The sequence below is a fragment of the Rhinolophus ferrumequinum genome, chromosome 11 (genome assembly GCF_004115265.2).
Source record: "Rhinolophus ferrumequinum isolate MPI-CBG mRhiFer1 chromosome 11, mRhiFer1_v1.p, whole genome shotgun sequence".
Lineage (NCBI taxonomy): Eukaryota > Metazoa > Chordata > Mammalia > Chiroptera > Rhinolophidae > Rhinolophus > Rhinolophus ferrumequinum.
This window is the reverse complement of record NC_046294.1, coordinates 47,178,610-47,203,654: the sequence shown is the minus strand read 5'-3', so window position 1 is coordinate 47,203,654 and position 25,045 is coordinate 47,178,610. Positions and strand designations below refer to the sequence as shown.

At 43.7% G+C, this 25,045-nt stretch overlaps 1 protein-coding gene across 5 annotated transcripts in view; it reads left to right on the top strand.

Annotated features, from left to right (window-relative positions):
- STIM1 (stromal interaction molecule 1) overlaps positions 1-25,045 on the top strand; it is a 176,952-nt gene that overhangs the window by 134,596 nt on the left and 17,311 nt on the right. For all 5 annotated transcript variants that reach the window (XM_033119853.1, XM_033119855.1, XM_033119857.1 and 2 more), the window contains exons 4-7: positions 8,880-8,991; positions 12,294-12,409; positions 20,055-20,232; positions 24,276-24,453. In XM_033119853.1, the coding sequence (XP_032975744.1) occupies positions 8,880-8,991; positions 12,294-12,409; positions 20,055-20,232; positions 24,276-24,453 (584 nt within the window). The remainder of the gene's footprint in view (positions 1-8,879; positions 8,992-12,293; positions 12,410-20,054; positions 20,233-24,275; positions 24,454-25,045) is intronic.

The window sequence follows — 25,045 nt, the reverse complement described above, 5'->3', positions numbered from 1 at the left end:
TTGTTATGCACAATAGGCAAAGAGACGCAAAGAACAGAGACTGTCTCTAGGAGGAAATGGATCAATAAAACCAAGAGTACTCCACCAAATTTACAAGAGTTGCCAAAATTCAAGGAACTAGTTTCACCAATATTTTCTCCTGCCAACTTAAATTTAAAAAGAGAAAAAAAATATTCTCACCACTCTCGTTCCATTGGACCCCTGCAGACAGAGATCTTAGGGAAGGTGACAACCGTAAGAAGTCTTACTATTTTTTTTAATGTCAGCTTAGATGTCCAGGATCCATTTGTCTGCAGCAGTCCTCAGGAGAAAGCAGTTTTCCCAGCCAGGGAAAGCAGTTTCCAGTTAGCCAGTGAAGAATTTTACCAGCCAGTGAAGAACTAGCTCACAGCGCCAAAACTGTGGGGAAGGGGAAAAATTCCCCTTTCCCTCTTCTGGTTATTTTTGACTGGCTGAATAATCAAATCAACAGGAAGCAGTTTGACAAGAGAAAATCAGATTTAATATCATGTGCAGGGGAATTCCACATACAGGAGAGTTTCAGAGACAGAAAGGGGGTATATGAGACATCCTGAGCGAGGGATGAGGTAAGGTGCCTTGGGAGCTTCAAAAGGGCATTGCAGGATGATAAGAGCAGGCCTTTAGTAAATATAAGTTTGCCATGCCCTATAGATAGGTCAAAAGAAGTTATCTCTTGATAATCTCTTATGGTCGAGGCCTCTAATTCAAATTCTTCTAAGTAGTTGGAGGGGGCAGAAGTTTCTCTTGAGCCTGAAGCTAAAATTGCCTTTAGCTCAAAGTAATCTGTACACCACTGAGGCAAATGTTGGGGTGGTTGGTTCCAGACCCAAACGATCCCTGGATGCTTTCATATACAGTTCCTCCCTCCCCCATCCTTCCACCTTTGTTGATCTGGTTAAATCCTACTTGACAAGTAAGACTCAACTTAAGTATCCCCTTCTTTAAGAAATCTTCCCTGGAAACCACAGGCTGGGTTAGGTGCCTTCTTCAATGTTCCCATAGCCTCTTAATGCTTAGCTCATTGCAGCACTTAGCACATTAATTGCAATTATCTACTCCCCTGCCTGTCTTCCCACCAAGACGGCGTGAGGGCATTACCTTATGTGGATTTATATATCAATATTTAGCACAGGGCTCAGCCCAGAGTAGGGATGTGGAAGACAAAAGTTTGTCCTTGGTCCAACCACTGTGTATCTTATATACTACGAACATTAGTAACTGTGTGACAAGTTTCAACTTGTTAGGTGCAGTCAGTTGGGTGTGAGCTACAGTTCAGAGAAGGTGTGTTTTAAAGTGTGCCATAAATCATCTTCCATTATGACAGTGCTCTGTGTCACACATTGCTTCTGGTGTACGGCAATTTCTGTCAAAAAAAAAAACAAACATTACGGTGTGTCTTCATTCATGTTATTCACTGGATCTGGCACCGTGTGACTTCTAGCTCTTCCCCAAAGTCAAAATGATTCAGGACATCAAGGCAGCCACGACAGCGCAACTAAAGACTCTCAGGAAAGAGGACTTCCAGAACTGCTTCAGAAAGTTGCAAGAACGATGGGATAAGTGTGTTTGAAGCGAGAGGGAGTGTTTTGAGGGGGATTAATCGCAATGTATCTTTTACTGTACTAATGTTTTTTTAAACATTCACTGTATTGTTTGATCATACCTCGTAAGTTGTTTGGCTTATTCAATATTCTAGAACCTAGATTCTCTTACTGTTTTGTAGCCATGTAGACCTGCTTTTTTTTTTTTTTTTTTTTTGCCAGGTAGCCTTATGGGCCTATCACATGAGGCCCAGGCCCAAGGACCAGATTATTTTTGCATCGAAGGTTCAGGGCTTGATATTGACATCATATTAGAAAACTAGGCATATGTGATAAACTGCTAGTGAGAGCCAGAAAGAAATCACTCAGAGAGATAAACCATATGTCTAGGTCACAAGCTCTCTTTAGGGAGGGCCACTTTGGTAAGTTTTTGTAGGTGTCTTGGACTGCTCTGTATCCAGAGGAGCCAGATAAGAAGCTAGGCTTTGTAATGCTTTTTCTGACTCACTTTGGCAGTTAGTCACTCTTTTCTCTATGCTCCCATGTCACCCCACGTATCTCTTTGACCTAGCATCTATCATACTGTATTATACTCATTTATTTTATTTTTTTAAAATAAATTTTATTGGGGAATATTGGGGAACAGTGTGTTTCTCCAGGGCCCATCAGCTCCAAGTAGTTGTCCTTCAATCTAGTTGTGGAGGGTGCAGCTCACTGGCCCATGTGGGAATCGAACCAGCAACCCTGTTCTTCAGAGCTTGTGCTCTAACCAACTGAGCCATCCGGCCACCCTCGTTTATTTTCTTGTATGTCTCCTTCTCTAGAAGAGAGCCCTTTGTGATAGAGATCATACAGATTGATTTCTACATCTAGTAACTCACCCAGGACCTACTAGAGGAGAAGCCAATGAAAGCTTGGTGAATGGAATGAATAAATGAATGGTGATAATAATAATAGATAATATCTCTTTCATCTTTACTGTATGCTAGGAGCTTCCCATATCTTTACTGCACTCTTACGATGTGAGAACTCTGATTCTCACCATTTTACAGGTGACAAAAATGAGGCACAGAAAGGTTAAGTAACTTGCTCATGGTCTTACAGTGGCAGATCCCAAATTCAAAACAAGGCACCTGGTTCCAAAGCCCACATTCTTAATCACTGTGCTATATCTGACTGGCTGACCAGAGGCTGACTGAGTGACCAGGTAACTGACCAATAGCTTTGTGAAGGAGAGGCAAAAAAAGCACTGGCAACCTTCTTCCCAGACATAGTTCTTTTGGGATGTGGGTTTGAAACCATAAAAGTAAGTGAGGGCTCCATCTGAGGCACCACTGGTCCATTAGGGGAAAGGGATACTGAGTTGGAAGCCCATTTCTTACTGCCTATTCTTTCTTTGGCAAGAGAAGGGATTGGCCAAGCCCAAGGATCTGTCCTGGCATATCCTGGAGGTATCACCAAAGCTCAAGTGCTGGAGAGTAATACCTACTGTTCCAACTGCCTGGAATGCCCTCCCCCAAGTAATCTCATGGCCCACAGCGTCATTTCATTTTCTGCTCAAATGTCACCTCATCAGAGAGCCCTTTCCTGATCAGATCTGATATAACACTGCTCTTTATCCTCTTACCCTGCTTTATTTTTCTTCATTATACTTATCACTACCCAACATAATTATTTGTTCAGAGTGTTTTTGTTTGTCTCTCTCCACCAGAATATAAGCACCAGGGACCTGTGACTCTGTTTAGTATACTGTTATATCCTTAGCTCCTAGAGCAGTGCCTGGCAAGTAGTGGTAGGTGCTCAGTAAATGGTTTTTCCCCCTGCAATGTATAAATGATTTTGGAGCTTGAGACTGCCTGCTTTCAAGGATTTTTATTATCTGGCCTCAGTAATGCCTTGCTCTCCTTGTTCCGATATGTAACCCTTGGACTCCAGACAAACTCAGTGTTCTCTGAGCAGGCCCCACACTTTATAGTTCTTATCTTTGCTCGTGTTTCTTTTCTCTGATGGGCCTATATCTCCATCCACCCAGATTCTGAGCAGTCCTCAATACCTACCTCTTTTTGAATGGAAAAAATCACAACATATATATGAAGAAACAATTATTATTGTGTTTATATTAAATCTTAGGCATTTCCAAACATATGAACTCATTCAACAACTCTGGGTGACAGGTATTGCTAGATAGTAAGCTGCGTGGGGGTAGGGATCTCTGTCCTGATACTGCTCTGTTCCCAGTGCCTGGCACAAAGTAGTGCAAAATAAACATTTTGAATGACTGGATGAATATTTTATAGGAGGGGAATTGAGGTTCAGAATGTTAAGTGATTTACCCAAGGTGGTCCATGGCAGATAGGATAGAAATCAAGGTCTTCCAGCTTTAAATCTAGTACTTATTCTAATATATTCTACAATAAAAATCCAGTGTTCTAGAAAGCCCAGCGATTTGGCAATCCTGAATAACTTTATTTGTTGTGGTTATCTCCGAATAAAACAGGAGACTTTGCTCATTTAATATGAAAATATTTCTCAAATGGAAAAGGCCCCTTCCTATTTATAAAACATAGCATGGAAGCCAGGCTATATCTTTGCTATATGAGAAGCTAATTAAAAATCAATTTCTGGGGTTCCTTGCTGATACGCATAAGTTCAATGCTTTTAAAAAAATACCCCCTTCCATAAGAAATGTGTGGCAGAGAGTGACACTGATAGTGAGAAAATATAACATAAATACTGATGGGATCTACAACAAGTGATCCAGGACCCACAGATGGCCATCATTTGTTCATTCTCTTATATCTATTCTTTTGTCCATTCAGTAAACTTCACAGAGTACCTGGAACGACCTAGCCCTGTGTTAGACATTGGGGAATACATAGCGGAAAAGACATGTTCCTTATCAAAGTGCTTACAGTGTAGCGGAGAAGGGAGATCTGTGACTTAAACAATATAACATACATGGTAGAAAAGAAGTCTGTATAAAGAAAGTGCTATGTAAGTAGAGAAGGGACCCCTAGAACTTTTTTTGATGGTTTGAGAAAAGGGGATTTAGAAATGGGCTCCAAAGAGTGTCAGCAACCAAAGAAGTAGAGCTGGGTTTTAAGGATTAGTTGGTGATTAGCAGGCCAAGAAAAGGGAAAAGAGCTTTTCTGGAAATAGCAAAGTTCGAGAAGTCATTGTTCAAGGATGAATAAGTAAATAATTCAAGACGCCGGTTCTGGATGAGCACTGCGAAAGTAAGAGCTACAACAGAGGCGGCCTCCAGGGAAGCCTGTGACGTTCAGGTCATTTGTGTTGGGATGAGATAGACTGTTAGTCCAGTAGTTTCCAAAGGCAGTATGTATGCTTCAGGAGGCCCATGCAAGGCAATGGATTGGGGTGCCATAAGAAAATACTGAGCTTGTATTCTATTGCATTTATTTCTATCTCAGTATGTAATTTTTATGTATGTTTCACATTACATTATATATTCCTAATGTCACTACATGAGTCTAATTTATAAACACATATTCATATATTGGCAATATGTACTCAAAATTTTTTCACAGGTAGATTATACCATTTAAAAGGTTGGAGACTACAAATTGAATCACCTTGTTCATTTGTCTTGTGAAGGACTATTTGTTGCAGAAAATTCCTGGGCTTGGCCTTCTCTGAATGTGTGTAGTATTATTTGTCATTTTGCACAGAGATGTTGTCTTTGATCTCTCTAGGAGACACATGGACAGGCTCAGGGGGATAAGAGACTGAGGACTTTAGAAGATTATCTCTTGTTTGAATGTCCTCCTAGGATTTGGACATGTGAGTCATTTGGAGCCTGTGTCTGTACTCAGCTCTTTTTGCCAAATGCCGTAGCCTCCATGGACAGCCACAGCTCTCTAAGCCTGCTGTGGCCTTCTTCCTCACTTTGGCACAGGGAATCTTCTCATTTTCTCTTTGGGAATGAGAAAGCAGTACAAGACTTTCAACTTTTAGGGACTTAAACCTTAGGGACAAGGGACTCTGATAGTTCCACTTGACTGTGAGTGAGCTAGCTCTTCATGCTGGGACACAGGGTTGCTGTTTGACAAGAATGCAGCTCATCCGGGCTTGCTTTCTTCAGACTGCCGGCAGTCTGGTTGGATAGCACCATGCTGCCAAGCCCTACCTAGCTAGGGCATCTGCCTAGGCAACAGAATGCTATGTAGAACACAGTAAACAAAAAACAAGTGCCTTGAGGTTTGGCCTAACACACCGAAGCCATTATCTTCGTGTCCTATAGCCTCGCGATACGGGGGCCGGCGATGTTCAGAGTCTGTCCTCACTGGATTGCATCCGCCCTGACCCCCTACGTGCATTGCCTAATGTCCTGTTTAGAGCAGTGGTTCTCAGCTGGTGGCAGTTTTGTTCCCCAGGGAACATTTTTGATGATCACAACTGGCAGCATGCTACTGGCATCTAGTGGGAGGTGCCAGGGTTGCTGCTAAACATCTTACAAAGTACAGGACAGCCCCCCCGCAATGAAGAATTAGCCTGTCCAACATGTCAGCGCTGCGGAGACTGAGAAAACCCTGGTGCAGAGTGACTCCTGCCCATTTCCACTGCAGTGGAGGGTACAGATAGAGGAGTTCCTGCATGCCAAAGGTCTATGCTCAGGCTTGTATCAGGGCGTCCTCCCAGTAGACAAAAGGCTTTTGTAGCACCGCTGGCCTCCAGCCTTTCTAGCAATAAAAAAGGGGCCTTTTTTCCACTCCACATGCCCAACAGAAAGGCCCCTTTGTCTTGGATGAGGCTGAGCTCCCTTGGCAGCGGTGGCAGGAGTATGTTGTTCTCTGTTCTTTGCAGGCTAGCACTCGTCTGTCTGTCTGATGTCTGTGTGTCACTGTGCTACACATTCATTACCTGATACTCCAAACCATAGTAAATGATCACATTTGTAACGTGTGTGGCTACGTATTCATTTTCAGGAGTAAACACTCTACTTTCTGTAATGCTTCTTTAATCCCAGCTCTGTCATCTCTCCTTCCCCAAACCCTGGGATTTCAACGTATCTCTTGGAAATTCATTCCTCTCTTCCCTCCAATATATTCCAGTCTGGGAATTAGGAATTTAACCAAGCAATGACTAGGCACCCTTCACCTAAACCTTAGGACCTTGTCTTCTAGGATGCAGTCTCAGGGCACTATACCTGCTTCCTTTCATCCCCTGGCACCTTTCCCTTCTCACCCCCTGTGCCTCTGCAAATAGTCTAATCTACCTCCAAAGTCTCTTGGCTTCAGAACTTTCCTCCCGAGTTCCAGTAGCTTCTTGAGGACATTGAGAGATTGGAGCATTTTTGCCTTCAACTTGGTTTCATTCAGGATGGCTTTCTGGGTGCGTGCTTTAGACCAGTGCTGGACTCCACTGTAGGGGAAGTAGGAGAATGAAGGGACAGGGCCCAGCCTTCCAACTTCTCTAGCTTATGTGAGAGTGACAGAAACAGCCTAAGATCTGCGGTGTGCCTACCAGAGGAATGCTTGTTTTTGACAAGCATTTCAGAAATTAACCATCCACATGAACTGTGTATTAGTCTAAGGAGATTGTTGTTGTTTTTTGGAGGCCCACAGTCAGAACATTTCTGGAACTCCTCATTTAGGGCAGTTATTCTTTGAGTAAATTCTTACTGATGCCACTGTATAGGAAGCTCTATTTCAGAGATAACAGTGAGCAAAAATGAAAAAGGACATGGTCCATGCTTTATTGTTTCCTGATTATTAAAGAGAAATTAGATAGCATTCTGATAAAAGACAGTTTTTGGTAAAGAAACGAATCGTAAGAGAGGAGGGTCATGACCCTCATCATTTTGTTCTGCTTCAAAACTTTCAGTTTTCTTGCTGCTCACAGCTGTAGTTTTCAAACTTGAGGAATGTACACATTCCTTTTAAGGGAAATAATTTATCTTGGACCTGCAACGTTGACGTAAATTATTTTTATTATAATGTTATTTAAATGTGTACAAACATAAAATGAGGTTTCAATAGCTGCATAAAATTTGCGTACAAATATAAACAAAAACAGATTTATGCATTAAGTAAAAACAAACTTTAAATGCAATACAATGACACTTTTCTGCTGCAATTCAGTGGCTCCCAGGCTCTGTTAAGTTCAGCGTTGCCTGTATTACTGGGTGCCACCTGATGACTCAGTCTTCCCACCATCTTTCGCAATTCAAGCTACTATGCAACTTTGATTTATATAATATATTATGATGTCATTTGACCTTCGCTTGGTTTGAACTTATTCCTTGTGTGTTATGTCCACTTCTATTCCTTTACTGTTGACTCTTGACAAAGTATGGAGATAAATTTGTTATCTGTGTATCTAAACACTACACAAATATTAAACTTATTTTAAAGGAATTATTTTTATAATTATCCATATAAAAATCACAATATTACAATATTGAGGAACGATTAGCTACAGTGGTCCATGTACAGTGATGATGTGATTCGCCGTGTTGTGAGTGATCACTCAGTAATTGTTTCAGTTAGAATTGGCTACTAATGGGACAAAAAGTCTTTTCAATCTGATCTAAGCCAAAGGGGAAATTTAGTTGTTGCACAAAACTGAAAATAGGGTTGTCTGCAGGTGTAATCTGACTCAGGGCTTAAGTGCTGTCATCTGGATCCATCTCTCTATATTATGTCATATATATTTGTATATGTGTGTATATATACACATATATATATATCCACACACATATATACATACACACAGATATATCTGTATATATCTACACACACACACACACACACACACAGTAGAGTGTATAGTCCTTTCATACACAGGATTTGATGGGAGAGAGACATGTTAAACACGTAAACGTGGTAAATGTTAAGCTCAGTGTGACTCCTCTTCTCACCTTCTCCCTGCTCTGGAGAGAACAATCTTGATGTTTGTACATCCCTTTATAGAGTGCTTTCCTACCTATTATTTCAGTTGATTCTCACAATTCTGGGAGGAAGGAATTACTATCCCAACTTTTGGGTGAACAAACTGAATTTCAAATATTTTATGATTTATCCAAGCTGGTAAGTGGCAGAGCTGGGATTTGAACTAAGGTCTGTCTGGTTCTAAGTGATGTACTTTTCTCACTGTATCTTCCTCTTGTCCCAGGTAGTTGAAGATGGACTTCCTGGAAATATTAAGTTTAATTCTATGTAACAAAACTTTACCAAGCACCTACCATACGCCATGCTCTCTCTGGGCACTGAGGACCAAGACATGCATCAGATCTCTCATCTGTGTGCGTGGTACTTGGCATTCTGGAGTCATGGCTTTGCTTGTCTCTCCCCACAGTGTACAACTGGACCGTGGATGAGGTGGTGCAGTGGCTGATCACATATGTGGAGCTGCCTCAGTATGAGGAGACCTTCCGGAAGCTGCAGCTCAGTGGCCATGCCATGCCGAGGTCAGGAGGAGACTGGGTTCTCTCACTTGGGGGTACAGGGAATGGGCTGGAGTTGGCCTGCCTTCAGGCTGCTCTGCTCAGTTAAATGAGGTTCCACCCTTGTAGGGCAGAATTTATAGAGCTCTCCTCTTCTCACATCTACTGTGCACTTGCTGTACAGTATGATGGGTATTTAGCATCCATTCTCCTATTTGGTATTTCTATCAGTAATGGGAATAGTACTAATAGCTGCCATTTATTGGGTGCTTAGTATATGCCAGACACTGCTTCAACACTTTATATACAGTATCTCATTTAATTCTTACATCACTCCTATAAGGTAGGTATTATTGTTTAAAGATATGAAACTGGCTAAGTAACTTTTCCAAGGTCACATGGCTAGTTAGAAGCAAAACTGTGATTGGAACCTAGATCTGGGTAGACTTTAAAGCCTGTGGTGTTTCTCTTTTCTTTTGCTGTCTCCCCAGCAGCTGCCTCTTTTATTACCCAGGAGCCTCTGGGCTCTTTTAATTTTCCCTGAATTATCCATGTACAGTTTATCTACTCTAAAGAAATGGTGCAGCAGTGGGGGCTGACTACCATTGGGCCCAGCCTGCTCTCTGGAATGACTCTCCCAACAGCTGTTGTGTCCTAACTCTGCCTCCTTTATAGGCACAATATGCTTGGGCTCGGGGTGGGAGTGGGGAGGGGATAGAGTACTGTTTGGACTTCTTGTTATGTCAAGCTAGTGCCATATGTCATTCAGTCATTAATCCACTTACTTATTCATTCAACAAATATTTACTGGGTACCTGCTCTGTACCAAGCACTTATGCTCGGTGCTGGGGATAAAGATGACATCAACCTGCCCTTGCCCTCAAAGGGCTTACTGTCTGGTAAGTGCCGATTGTGTATCATTTGTCATCTTATCTGCTTCTGGTTGTGAGCCTCAGCAAAGGGGAAAGGGGAAGGGGAAGCTGTTGGAATGCCCACACATTGCAGTCTTCAGCCACAGAGCTACCAGGCACTGCTGTCCAGGCCCAGCTGAGCTGGCTGTTCCCTCCTGCTGCCTTCAGCCTCTTCTTCACAGCTTCTCCCTGCTCTGGAGAGAGTAATAATCCTTATGTTTGTACATCCCTTTATAGAGTGCTTTCCTACCTATTATTTCAGTTGATTCTCACAATTCTGGGAGGAAGGAATTATTATCCCAACTTTTGGGTGAACAAACTGAATTTCAAATATTTTATGATTTATCCCAGCTGGTAAGTGGCAGAACTGGGATTTGAACTCAGGTCTGCCTGGTTCTAAGTGATGTACTTTTTTCACTGTATCTTCCTCTTGCCCCATGTAGTTGAAGATGGACTTCCTAGAAATACGAAGTTTAGTTCTAGTTCACCAACTTTACCCAGTATCTACCATATGCCATGCTCTCTTCTGGGCCCTGAGGACAAAGACATGCATTAGTCCTCGCATCTGTCTGCCTTTAGGAACTCCATGTTTAATGGGAGAGACAGGTAATTGAATAGGGGATTGACCATGAAGTTCCAGGATTTAGGTTTCTTCCATAATACCGATGGAAATAACAGTATTGCCTTGTGGATCACTGGACCGTTTCAATCTTAAGAAATGGCTGTGGTTTGTATTAAAACTGTAAAGCATAGCATAAGAAGTCAGTTCTCAGGTAATGGGCTCACTTAGCCCTCCTGCGGCTACGATTAGACAGACCTAAGACCAGAACCAACTAGACTGGGCTCAGGAATAGAGGAAGCCAAGCTGTGGCACCTCAGTGACAGCAGGAAGCATGGAGCCTTCGGTGTATGGAGTTGGGGTAGGCCCATCACTTGGTAGCATGGTATAACGGAAAGCATCTAGCAGATTTGAGTTTGTCTCCTGCCTTTGCCACTTATGCGCTATGTGACTTTGGGCAAGTTACTCAACTCTAAGTCTCAGTTTTTATATCTGTACAGTGGAGCTAATAGTAGAACTGGGTTCTTACAGTCATGAGAACTAAATGAGGTATTGTATGTAAAGTGTCAGAACAGCACAAGATAAGTAGCTGCTTAGTAAATTTTACCTCCCTTCTCATTTCTCTCATTACTTAGAAGTAGATAGCATTCAAATTCATAGGTTTCTTTGACAGATAGACTCTAGAAAAGATGACAGTTATTTTGATAAGTCAGACGAAGGCCAGTACACTCGGTAGAAGTGCTGTAAAGAGGAGCTCCAAGAACTGCCAAGCTTGTAGGAAACATCTGATTTTACGTAAGTTTACACAGAAGGAAACTGAGGCCTCAGGGGGAGAAACCAAGCAGCTTATGATTGGACAAGGAAATCACTCAATGACAGAGCCGAGACCAGAAACTAGATCTCCTGACCACCCCCAACCCCGCAACTTCCCATCAGTGTCTCATTGCCTCTCTTGTCGGTGGTCTTGATTGCTTCCCAGGGCTAGAGAAGGAAGTAGCTGCTCCTGCATATCCAGGCAGGAGCACCAACACACACTGTGATGTCAGAAGCTTCTTTTCTACCTGGGGAAACACAGCTATGCATCCGAAAACAACACTGATCTTAGGGAATAGTATAGTCGTAAATGCTCACTTGTGGGACATAGACCAGTGGTTTTTCAATCTTTCATATCTCATACCCTTCTCCTATACATACCCTGCATTCCAACAGAAGAGAAACAAAGTCCAGTTTTTCCGAGGTCATTTTTTTGATTACAGGTCCTCCCCCTTATGAGAGTTCTCAATAGTACAGTTGAAGGTCATAAAAAATTACAGTTATCTGATTGGAAGTAAATCACAGTGACTCAAATACAAGCCAACAAGACAGCTACAGTGTTTGTCATCAGCAAGTTTAAATTGAATGAATATTAAATATATTCATTATTAAATATATTTAATTGGGTTAGGATTAGGATAATTCAGAAGTCACCAAAATCACTGGGTCATGTGGCATGACATTTTGACGAGGGATAGACAGGAAAATGCACTTACAAATAAATGGTGGGAGTGTGGGTACAGGGATATGGTGGATAATCCCTACAAGGGGAAGCACCACAGAAAATTTAGTCAGGTGTGGGCATGGTCACAAATAGATAATCCTTACAGTAGAATGCTCTCTAAGAAATGGTGCACATGAGTAGAACGGCACACAAATTTTTGGTCAGTGTTATGTGTTCCTGCATAGTCCTCATTGAGACCCAGTGGCACAGACTCTGTTCTAGAATGCAGAGGGGAGCAGTCACCAAGAGCTAGAATCATGGAAATGTTCCTGGAGGAGGTGGGTAATGTCAGCAGGATTCTTCCTCTTTGTCTCAACAGGCTCGCGGTAACCAACACCACCATGACGGGAACTGTGCTGAAGATGACCGACCGGAGCCACCGGCAGAAGCTGCAGCTCAAGGCCCTGGACACGGTGCTCTTTGGGCCTCCTCTCTGTGAGTCCTGTGGAGAGAGGGCTGCTACTGGCCGTGGAACCCAGGGCGGTTGGGATGGCTGGGCTGAGGCCTGGCTCTCCTAGGCACACCTGCAAGGCAGGGCCTCCACTTTTTCCACTGTCATTAATGGATGAAATGTATCACATTTTAGTCCAGCCAGCTATCAACATCCATTCATTAAATGCATTAAGAAAATACCTACTTTTGTGCCAGTGCTGTGCTGGACCCTGTAGGAAGACCTGGATGAATCATATTCTGCCCTAATGGGATAAAATGAATGTTCTGGAGAGATGCGCAGTGCTTCTGAGGTCGAGAGGAGGGGTAGAGAAGGCATACTGTCGAAGAGGTGGCACGTGAGCTCTGCCTTTAAGGATGAGTAGGACTTTATTCCATGGAGGTGACAGGAGAGGGTGTTCTGGGTGGAGGAAACAACCTGAGCAGGCATACGAAGGCTAAAATATGAAAGGTATGCTTAGGGATAAAGTAACCCAGGCGGGTCTGAATGCCATTTAGCTGTTTTCTGCCCTCACCGTGGGTGTGCAGAATGTATGAAACTGATTGCTGCACGTCTCGTGTCCTTGGACAACCAAAGAGGACTAAGTACGCTTTCACATCACATTTACCAGTAGAGATAAATCAATAGAGATAAAGGGTGTTTTCTTCCTCCAGTCATTAGCTGGGAGAATTGGGTGGTTCGGCTTCTGAAGATCTGCAAGGTGGGAACAGCCAACCCTGACCTCCTTTTTTTTATTCTAAGTGATCTCAGTTGGAACAAAAGTGGTAAGTTTCCTTAGAAAATTAGCCTCGACCAAACAGACTCTTAGGATCCACTCCCTGTCTTTTGGGAGCTGTTGGCATCGGTTGAGGGTGCCAGCAGCAGAATGCTATAGTGCCAAGAACCAGTCCAGAGAAACGGCTGGCAAGCAGGGTCAGCGGCAGTACCATAGTCCCTCCCCTTATCCACCGGGGACATGTTCTAAGACCCTCAGTGGATGCCTGAAACCGCGGATAGAACCGAACTCTATATGTACTGTTTTTTCCTGTACGTATATGCTTGTGATAAAGTTTATAGTTAGGCATAGTATGAGAGTAACCAGTAATAACTAATAATAAAATAGAACAATTATAACAGTATACTGTAATAAAAGTTATGTGAATGTGGCATTATTAAATAAAATAAGGGTTGCTTGAACACAAGCACTGCAATACCACAGCAGTCGATCTAATAGCCGGCGTGGCTACTAAGTGACTAACGGGCAGGTAGCGTATACAGCATGGATATGTTGGACAAAGGGATGATTCACGTCCTGGGTGGGACAGAGTGGGACAATGTGAGATTTTCATCATGCTAGTCAGAATGGCATGCAATTTAAAATTTAGGAATTGTTTATTTCTGGAATTTTCCATTTAATATTTTCATACTGTGGTTGACCACGGGTAACTGAAACCGTGGAAAGTGAAACCGTGGATAACAGGGGGCTACTGTATAGCATTTCCCTGTTCGTGCATTTGGCTTGACAAGTGTCCAAGCTGATAATCTCATTACAGATGGGTCTGTACCTTTTTTTTTTTATTATTATTTTCAAATTTTTAATTGACTTTATTTTTTAGAGTAGTTTTAGGTTCACATCAAAACTGAATAGAAGATACAGAGATTCCCCATATATTCCCAGCCCCCATGCATGCACAGCCTCCCCCATTATTAACAATCCCCAGCAGAGTGGCACATTTGTTACAATTGATGAACTTACATTGATACATCATTGTCACCCAGAGTCTGTAGTTTACTTTAGGGTTGACCCTTGGTGTTGTGCAAAGGGGTTTGGATAAATATAATATCGTGTATACACCACTAGTTTAGTATCATACAGGATAGCTTCACTGCCCTAAAGATCATCTGTGCTCCACTTATTTATCCCTCCCTCCTCTGCAACCCCTCACAGCTGTGATCCTTTTTACTGTCTCCAAAGTTTTGTCTTTTCCAGAAGGTCTGTACCTTTTGAAAGTGTGGTACAGAACAACATGGGAGAAGGTTGTCCCCCTCTCCTTTGCTGCCTTTTTATTTTTGGTCCTAGTACACATTTTTGCTTACCATTCATTTGTAAGTTTTGAATAAATGACGCAATGAATGGCTCTCCTCTTTATGTGAGCCCACCCTCTGTACTAAGCAATGGCCTTTCATTTACTACCATTCGTTGAGCACCTACTCTGAACCAGTATAAATGACAGGGTCTCTGCTCTCCAGAAGTTCCATCTATATTTATCCAAAGAAATCCAAAACACTAATTAAAAAGATATTTGCATCATTATGTTTACTGCAGCACTATTTACAATAGCCAAGATATGGAAACAGCCAAAATGCCCATCAATAGATGACTGGATAAAGAAATTGTGGCATATATATAAAGGGTGCAAAAAAAAAATGTATACACATTTTAAGAAAGAAAAAACTTTATTAACATTGTAATACAATAAATGACGCTATCATTCATTTGATTAATGTCATCTTTTCAGTGAACATCATACTACACATTGCTACCATAATTCAATTCAACTTTGAAAGGAAATACATAGATAACGTCTCTTAAAATATGTACATTTTTTTTGGCACCCCCGGTATTTTGGCAGTAAGGGGTGAATATCTGTATCTGCCAGGGGCAGGATATTGTGGGCAGTAGAGAGGGTGGAGAGAATAGATTGGGAGAGGGATTCCAGAAAGTGATAATGATTGGAGGCTCACTGCCTCAATTGTAACTGTCACCTTGAAAATTCTCACCATTATCCTGACTCCGTTAACATTTCCGCATCTAATTTGTTTACACTCTGCTCCCCTGCTTTAGGCCTGACTGTGTTAACAGTTGACCTCATTTTGCTAAAATCTATTTATAGCACTCAGACTAGGAATTCTGCCACCCTCTAGGTCCTCAGGTCCCAGCCAGCTTCCCTGGATTAGCTGCTCTCCTGAAATCTCCATGGGCTCTCTGCCCTGGCTATATTCCCTGGGTGCGAGGCGGATTCTGAGAGATGAGCTTATGCAGGGGCTGTGCAGGACAGCTGGTGTCCTCTTTCTGTCCCCAGGAGCTGGGTTTTGCCATTCATGTACACTTTATATTGTACACTTCCTACCCGCTTCCTGCTCAAAACCTCCATTCCTCCTTCCCTTTTTCTCTGCTTTCCACCTTTGCTGACTACCTGCTCTGGTCAGGATCCATGCTAAGCATGGGGCTACAGAGATAAATAAGTCTTGTGGCTGGCCCTGGGGAGCTCACAGACTATCAGAAAGAAGGTGACTGACATGAAAGCCAAAAAAACACAAAACAGTTCCTGAGATAGCAAGAGATAATCCATGTTTACCTGACCAAAGAGTGGATTGACTAAGGGAATCCTAGTTGAGAGGAGAAGGAATGGAAGGATATTTGTGGACTGTGGGGCTGGGAAGGTAGTAGGAACTGAAGAATGGGGATGGGATTATGATGGGAAGAAGTACATCATTGGTTATGCATAGATTAGAGTCTTCTCCCCCCTTCTTCCGCCTCTCCCACCCCCATCCCTACTCCGGTTCAAGCCGTAGTTTCTCAGTCTAGTTGTGTAGCTCCCTGGCCCGTGCTGGTATTGTGAGCCTTGTGCTCCCCCCGGCAGAGGCAGTTGGTTGCCAATCTGTTGGCCACTCACAGCAGCTCAAGGCAGCTCTCGGCATCCCACGCCAGCACTCAGCAGCCCCGCTGCAGCTCAGGGCAGCTCATGCCAACCTCTGGCTGCTCACGGCAGCCCAGCTCCAGGGAGAGCTGTTGTTCACAATCTTAGCTGTAGAGGGCGCAGCTCACTGGCCCATGTGGGAATTGAACCAGTGACCTTGGTGTTAGGAGCACGGCACTCCAACCACCTGAGCAACCGGGCAGGCCCAATAGATTAATATTGATTTCCTTATTTTCTCCCCTTTTTCAGACACCATAATATATAGATTCTGTATTATCCAGCGTTCTCCAGAAAAACAGAACCAACAGGATATGTATATAGATATGTATAAGAGGACATTTATTATAGGCATTGGCTCACGTAATTATGGAGGCCAAGAAGTTTCATGATTTGCCATCTGTAAGCTGGAGAACCAGGAAAGCTGGTGGTGTAATTCCGTCCAAACCCAAAGGCCTGAGAACCAGGGGAACTGATGGTTTAAGTCCCTATCTGAGTCAGAAGACCCGAGAACCAGAAGCACTGATGTAAGAGGGCAGGAGAAGATGGATGTCTCAACTTAATCTGAGACAGCAAATCTGCCCTTCCTCCACCTTTTTGTTCTATTCAGGCTCTCAGGGGCCTGAGGATGATTGGATGATGCCCACTGCATTTGTGAAGACATCTTTACTCAGTCTGCCATTGAAATACTGAACTTGGGGACAGTCTGTTAGCTCAGTTGGTTAGAGCGCGGTGCTCTTTAACAATAAGGTTGCTGGGTTTGGTCCCCACATGGGCCACTGTGAACTGCACCTTCCACAACTAGATTGAAACAACTACTTGAGTTGGAGTTTGTGGGTCCTGGAAAAACACACTTTAAAAAAAAAAAAAGGAAATACTAATCTCTTATGAAGACCACAGACATACCCCGGAATAATGTTTTACCAGCTATCTGGGCATCTCTTAGTCCAGTCAGGTTGACACATAAAATTAACCATCACGGATTCCTTTAGGACTGGGGTTCAGCCCAGGGCTCTACTGAATGAACCTGATAATTCTCACATCCACTTCTCCAGCTTCTATCTCTTCCTCAAACCCATATCCATATCCTTAATTACCTACTGGATATGTCCATCTGAATATTTCCAAGACACCTCTAAGCGCTTACATTTACAACTATGCATTTGTGATAATGCATTTTACAGGAAGTTGAGGTCCAGATGGGGGAAGTGAATTTCATAACAAATTGGGCACCGTAGAACCCAGACTTCCTAATACTCCGTGCTGGATGCCTCTTTTGATGGCACAAGAATTTCTCCACATGAGGCCTTATATTTAACCTTAAAGGCCTGTCCTGATAGCAATGCCACAGTCAGCTCCCAGGAGGTTTTTTGGTGGCAAAACTCAGGGCTTGGAACTTTTGCAGTCACACGCAGGCTAGATCAGGAGATACAGGCATCTCCATGGTGGAGAGATGTTTGCATGTAACAAAGCAGAAACAATACCTGCTGAAGTGTGTGAAAGTTGTAGTGAGAAAGTGGTAGCAGAAAGACCATGCAGTCAGGCAAATCTGGGGTTGAATCCCAGCTCTGTCACTTTTTATGAACTCTAGCAAGTCAGTGCCCCATACGAGCCTCAGTTTTCTGGTTTACAGACTGGGAATACTACTCTACCTGAGAAAGTAGTTGTGGGAAGTAGAGATGATGAACATAAATGCCTGGTACATTGTGTATTTTCTCTATTTTCCTTCCTTTCTTATGTGGATTAAGGAGAGGGAGACATCATACTTGAGACTTATCAGTAATGATTCAATTCCATGAATATTTATTGAGCACCTTCTGTGTGTTGGTCGGTGCTGTGCTGACACTGGCATATGGACAAGTAATGATCACTAGGGGCCACAGAAAAACTCAGCCGGCTTAGAGTCATTTTCTTCCTGCCAAGCTTGGTTGCTCATAGGATGTGACAGGAAGTATAGCTGAGCTTTAGCTATGCATTTGGCAAGGCAGAGGGATGTGTGTGTGGGGTAGATTCTTGTACATTTAGGTGGAGTCAAAACTGATTGACGAGATCCAGAGGGTACTGATAGGTGGATCCTATCCCTGGTCATTTGCAATTTTTATTCATGACTTGGATGAGAATATGAAGCTGGAAAAAATAATAGAATCGTGTTCCAAATTGATCTGGACAAGGTGGCATAAGGGACTGAATAGAATAGCTAGGCACCTACTCTGTATGTCCACCTTCAGAGCCTTGAAGTGTTGGCGGTAGTCGGGGGATGCCGCTGGTTGCATGGCGTCTTCTTTGAACAAGAGTACCTTTGACTTTGGGTAGGAATGTATAGGGAATGTTGGAGTTGAGAAGCTCTGGGAAGCCAAGATTAAAAGTTTTTAACAAGCAGGAGCCAGAGAGTACACCAGCCTCCGGTAGAGGCTGTGTAGGAGGCAGGTGTGTTCCAGAAAGAAAGGCAGCTCTCTGTGCTGCATAGATATCTTTTCATGGGACTTGAGGGGCAGGAAAGTGAGGATTTGAGTATGGCTGGAAGTGTAGGTCTGCCGGAAGGCTAGAGGGTGGCCACTGGATGACCCTTAGTTTTATCTACGAGAGTCTGGCATAAACATGTAAAGGACATGGCTACCACCTGGACCTGGTAACTCCCCTCCCTTGGATGGAAATAGAATGTACTAATCTGTCTTTGATCCCACACCATCCTCATGTCCTGCCGCTCAGCATGGGACCTGAGGACCAATGAGGACCTATGAATGGAACCCTTTTTCTCAAACTGGTTCTCAGTTTCATGCAGTTTCCAGTTCCATGAGTTTTTTCGTGTTGTCTAAACTGCCTCAACTTGGTGGCTCCCCCACGGTCCTTTTAGGTTCCCATTATTCCCTGTCCTTTCCAGGCATTGGGATCCTGTCAGTCCTTCCTTCTTCCTCTCCCCAACCTGAGGGTAACCAGGAGGTCATTCCCTCTTTCCTTCCTTCCTTGGCTCCCACATCCAGGGCCCTCTGAGCTCACAGCTACTCTATCCCAAGTGTGGTACAGCCCAGGTAGGGGCTATCCCAGCAGCCACCTTCTCCTCACGGTATCTCTCTCAGGTCTCCTGCACTGTGGCCCAGATGCAGTATACTAGAAACAATGTGAGGCTCCAGGAGCGCCCCTCTTCTGGTTGGCTCAGTTCTTAGGATATGGCTTTTGCTCTTATCTTCTGTTGTTGTCCCTTGGTTAGTCTTTCAGTTTTGCTCTGGAGACTGATTATTGCTCTGAACCCCAGCTGGTGACTGGGGTCCTGGCCCTCCACCAATTTGTTACCAGGCATTCTCTGCAGGGAGATCTGCCCCTCTGTTCCTGGCATGTTAATGTCTCATGTATATCACTCTCTTGAGGCGGCTCCTATTCTGCTTGGTCTCTGGTTTGGGCCACAGCCCAGAAATGCTCTCCATAGATGAGAATTACAGCCCTTTACCTGACTGGACTTTGCACCTCATACCTAGAATAGCCTAGTAGTCCAGGAAACCTATTTCCTGTAGTAACTTTAGTCCCACAGGCAGACCTCAAGCTCTGTGACATTGCTATATACCCATACCTTTCTACCTACTCTAGCACCCTAGCATTGTTTACTCTGTAGGACAGAAACCATTGCTTCTGGGCACCTGGGCTCATCCTGGACCAGAGATGGCTGGGATATATTGAGAAAGCACTAATGCTTTTGTCTTTCTTGCACATTAGGGAAGCATGATTTAAATAAGTTTCCTGTATTGCTCTGAGGCCTCTCATCCTTCCCGAATTAGGCCTTGACATAGCAGAGAAATAGGCATGGAGCTTACTATAAGTGTGTGTGGCAAGTGTGTATCTAAGAAGAGAAACTAATTCCTCCTGAATGGGAAGCCTTCATGGGAGGGGATGCAGTGGAGCCTGCAAGGCTAAGTGTGCAGTGGCCAGCCTCACTGACCATGCCCTTCCTCTCTCGCAGTGACCCGCCATAATCACCTCAAGGATTTCATGCTGGTGGTGTCTATCGTTATTGGTGTGGGCGGCTGCTGGTTTGCCTATATCCAGAACCGTTACTCCAAGGAGCACATGAAGAAGATGATGAAGGATCTGGAGGGGCTACACCGAGCTGAGCAGAGTCTGCATGACCTTCAGGAAAGGTAAGACCTGCCCCCTTCCCATAGTTCTGGTGCTGCCAGCTTTGGGGAGCCTCCTGTTTCCACTGGGGCTGTGGGCCACCTGGTACTTGAGACCATGTTGACACGGCCGCCCACACTGTGTCATCCTTCCAACGCTGCACTGGGAGTCTAGGTTCCTGCCACTCAGTTGCACGGGCAAGTATACCCTGGGCAGAAGCTTACTTCTGTCTTTTTTCACTCTGAGCTTCAGAGGGAGAGATGTGCAGCTGTCAGAAGTCTTGAGCTTCCCTGGTTGGATGGCTCATTAGGGGTCATTCTGTCCTTCATCCTACCTCTGGACTGCTTCCTTCCCGTAGAAATAGACACAATGAACTGTTCTGCACTGTTTCCCAGAGAAACCGCACAGATCTTTCTTCCTAATGCCTTCTAAAGCTCATAAGTACTCACTTATTGTATGACTTTGGCAAATCCCTTTCCCTTCTAGGACTTATTTCCTTATCAGTAATATGAGGGTGTGGAACTGGGAGAATACTACAGGCCTTGTAGCTCTGATAGTCTGGGATTCTGTTTAAATAAAACATGGCCTAACAACTATTGTAGAAGATCTAGCTGTGAAAAATGGTGCCAGCCAGTCGATCTAAGTACTCCCTGACATCTAGCTACCAGGCCTGTGCTGGGAATTGTAAGGAATTCACTGCTTCTGGAGCAACAAAGCTCACACCTGAGAAGGAGCAATGAGCACACACTTAGTGCAGTGACTCAGTGCCAGCTTATGGGACAAGAACCCTAAGGACTGAAAGGGCACAGAGGTAGGAGATGAGTGGATGGACTGTGAGGAGGTGGCCTTGAAAGAGGGGGAGGTCCTGGTAGTTAGGGTTCAATGCATAGATCGAGGCCAGACCCCTGCCACCTGAAGACTCACATGGAAAAGTTTAGTAGCATGCAAAAGGCCGTAGAGAGTCAATGCAGGTGTTTGGTTTTTGCTTTGTTTTGTTTTGTTTTTGAGGAGAGGACTGTATTTAGGACGATTGTTCTGGCAGCCTAAGGACTCAAGTTGGGAAGTCTTTCAGGAATCCATGTAAAAGGAAATGAAGTCTGCCTCTCTTCTGTTATTTTTAAATGATAGATACTATTTTCTTTGGAGGGATGGGGAAAGGATTTCTTGTGAGCTAGGTATTAAGTCCTTAAATGCGTTACTGTTTTTAATCATCACAATGCTGTTAGGTAGGTGCTATTATTATTCCTATTTTAGTGTTGAAGAAATGAAGGCTCAGAGAGGGTGAGTGCTTTGCTTAGGGTCACATATCAGTAAGTAGTGAGCTGGGAATTCTGACACCCAAAGGGTGCTGTCTCGGGAAAGGCAGCGCTTTCAGATTCATTCCCATGGGCCGGTCTTCTAGGGGGCAGGAGGAGGAGTTTTATCTCTGAGTTGATTCCTGGCTACTTTACTGGGCTCCTAGTTCCCAGGCTGTTTGCCAACTGGGGGCTAAATGCTGCTGTCTGGGCAGTCCCCATTCTTCATTTGTCTGAAAAACATGTACTGTTTTCATTCCAAAGGCAAAGAATCTAGGCAGGAGACATTCCAAGTTTGGGGATAAAACTAAGCTTGCAGTCCTCCCTGATCCCCAAGGCCTCCAGAGCTAATTGACCACTGTGGCACTTAGAGAAACAAATGCACGCACATGCCCAGAGACAGGCTAACACGTGTGTGCACACACATATCTTCCTCTGACGGTGTCCAAAGCCACATGCTACCTCGTCCCTCCTTCCTTTGATAGGCTTGCACTACCAGCCACCATTGCCTGTTTTTTTTTTTTTTGCAGAGTTCCTGATATTTTGGGTGAATAAATGTAATGCTACATGTGCATTCCAGTTAGGATTTCATTGGGTTTCAAGATAATTCTTTGAGGCAGGCAGGAATTTTGATTCCCATTTAAAAATGTAAAACACGCCCGGTACAGGGAACAGACTTGTCCATAGTCAAACAACTACTTTAGAGCCAGGGCTTACAGTCAGGCAGGCTGTGTAATTTTCTTACTTGTAATGCTAATTTATTGCTGCCTTCAAGATGCTCAGTCTTCTGTGGAGATGGAGTGGGGCAAGGCTCGATGGACATTTATTTGCTCATTTCTGTTCCCAGGCGTACTTATTGGTCTTCATCTCTATTAGATCCTGTTAAAACTACACAAGTGAGTCAGTTTTGATTATACTTTAAAGGAGCTCCCTATTATATGGAGAAGACAGATATATCATAGGCTTTTCTCAAGAGGCTGCTTTCAGAAAGGAGAATATTTCAGTGAAGAATTGAATCCCTAATGGTGTAATTTCAGGCAGTTGGGTCATGGAGGAATACAATAAAGGAGGGTATTCACCCAGGGAAGGAGATAGGGCAGGAAATGGCGCCTCTGATTTGTGTTTAGCTATGTATGTAGCGCCACCTGGTGTGTACCTTGAGGGGTTCAACTCCCTTTCTCTCCATGGACAAAGTGGGCAGAAGACTGCGTTGCAGTTTGTCAGCAGGAAGCATGTAGCCTAGACATTTCTTACTCTTTCCTTCCTGCTTGTCCCAACATTTTCTGAGGCTTCAGGTATTGACAATCTGGACTTGGGATTTTTTTTAGAGGTTGAGTTCTGTTTTTGCCTCTTCTGTTTCACCTGTTATACTTTGACCTACTTAACTCAGTGGTCAGCGCTCGTCTGTGGGTCCTGCTTGTTCTGTAGCCTACCCTTTCTCTGCTGTACCTCAAGTCTAAGCCATATATCACTTGTCTTCTTCATCACGCTTTTCCCCCTTCTATCCTGGTCCCCCGGTTATTTGGTGGTTCCGACTAAGGTAGGAAGACCTGACAGTGGCTAAATCCTTTCCCTCATCCAGAGGAATTAGCCAACTCTTACTTTTTCTTCTGGGTCTAGCCCATGCCTTACCTTTGACTCCTTTCACGTGAAGTTGATCACTCCATCTTTTGGGCCCATCCAACACCTTGTATGTCTCTACTGCAGAACTTGCTGCACTGTGTACAGTTATCTGTTTACTTGTCTAAATTAGACTAGATCATGAGGTCCTCAGTGACGGGCAGTTTTCTCATTCATTTCCATATATCTAGGGCTTAGCACAGAGCTTGGCATTTAGTAGACACCTGAAAGGACTTGGTGAATGAATGAATGAATGAAGATAGATACATGGAAGAAAGAAGGGAGGAAAGTAGGAGGATTAGTTGGATAGAAGGTTTTGTCAGTGAACAGAGAGATTGTGTGGGTGGTTAAAAGATATATTTTCATTGTAACCAATGCCCTTGAGATATTACCCATCATGGAAGATACTTACGAAGGGAACTCAGGCCTGAGGGAGGCAGGGGTTCTCTCCCAAGCCCTGTCCAGCCCCTTTGGCATGAATTTTATTTTTCTGTGCTTCTAGGAATAGATACTCAGGAGTCAGTCCAAGAGGTACAGCTCAGTGGTTCCTTTTTCATCTTCCTTAAATCTCCCCATTACCACCACCCCAGTCATATCTCAGCCATCAGGCTTTTTCTGGACCTTTGGTCTAGCTTGCAGGGTATTCTACGTTTGTATGGAACCTTCCAGATACCCCAGTATAAGGGGAATAACTATGGGATTTGACGTCATACAGATTGGAATTCTAGTCTCCGTTCTACCTACAGTTACTTCCCCTATCTACGCCTTCATATCCACACCTGTCCCAGGCTGATAATAAAATAATACATCTGCAGGGAGGACAGATGTGAAATGAAATATGCTGTAAACTAGTAGTTATTATAATTTTTGTATGTCAGACACTTTACAGGAAGGATTCAGATGCCCGGGAACCTAGCTTCACAGCCTTTATTACTGGCAGCAAAATGATGGCCAATGTAAGAATAATAGTAACGACTGTGGTTTCTGCTGGCCCTGAGCTAACTCAGAGCTAGAGAGTCAACAAACTAGGGAGAATATGTGCTGAGTGCTGGAGCCCTCATTTTCCTCTTCGATGCCATGGCTCATGGCGTGTTGGCTGGCACCCCCTTGCCTGACCTCCTCCAGCTCCCTGCATTACCCCCCCTCCCCAGGCTGCACAAGGCCCAGGAGGAGCACCGCACAGTGGAGGTGGAGAAGGTACATCTGGAGAAGAAGCTGCGCGATGAGATCAACCTTGCCAAACAGGAAGCCCAGCGGCTGAAGGAGCTGCGGGAGGGCACTGAGAATGAGCGAAGCCGCCAAAAGTATGCTGAGGAGGAGCTGGAACAGGTAAGAGAGCCTGCAAATTCCTGGACACCTGAGGGAGGTGGGTAAAGGACAGGGGCCAGAGTCTGGCTGGAAAGTTTCATGTGTGAGGACTTTGAAATATGACTCAAAGAATATCTCCAAGAGTTACTAGACTCTTACCAATAAGAGTAGTGAAAAAGTTGCAAAAAATTGTCACTGTGATTTTCAAAGAACCGTGGATAACAGGTGATAACAGTTTTTTGTTGATTTTTTTTATTGAGGTATTTACATAGAGAAATTAAAAGTATACAGCTGACAAGCTTTTACATATACATATGCCTGTGTAACTGCCATCCAGATCAAAATATAAATCTTTTAAGCATCCCAGAAAGCTCACTTTTACTGCCCCCTGCTGTCAGTATTGAATCCAAAAGGTAGCTGTGGTCATAATCTCTAAACCAGGTTAGTTTCACCTGATTTTGAACCTCATATAAATGGCATTATATAGTATATAGTCTTTGTGTTTTGGTTTCTTTCACTCAACATTATGTCTGTAAGAGGTATTTATATTATTGCATAAAGTGATAGCTGGTTTATTTCCATTGCTGAGTAATAATCCATTGTATACTGTAAA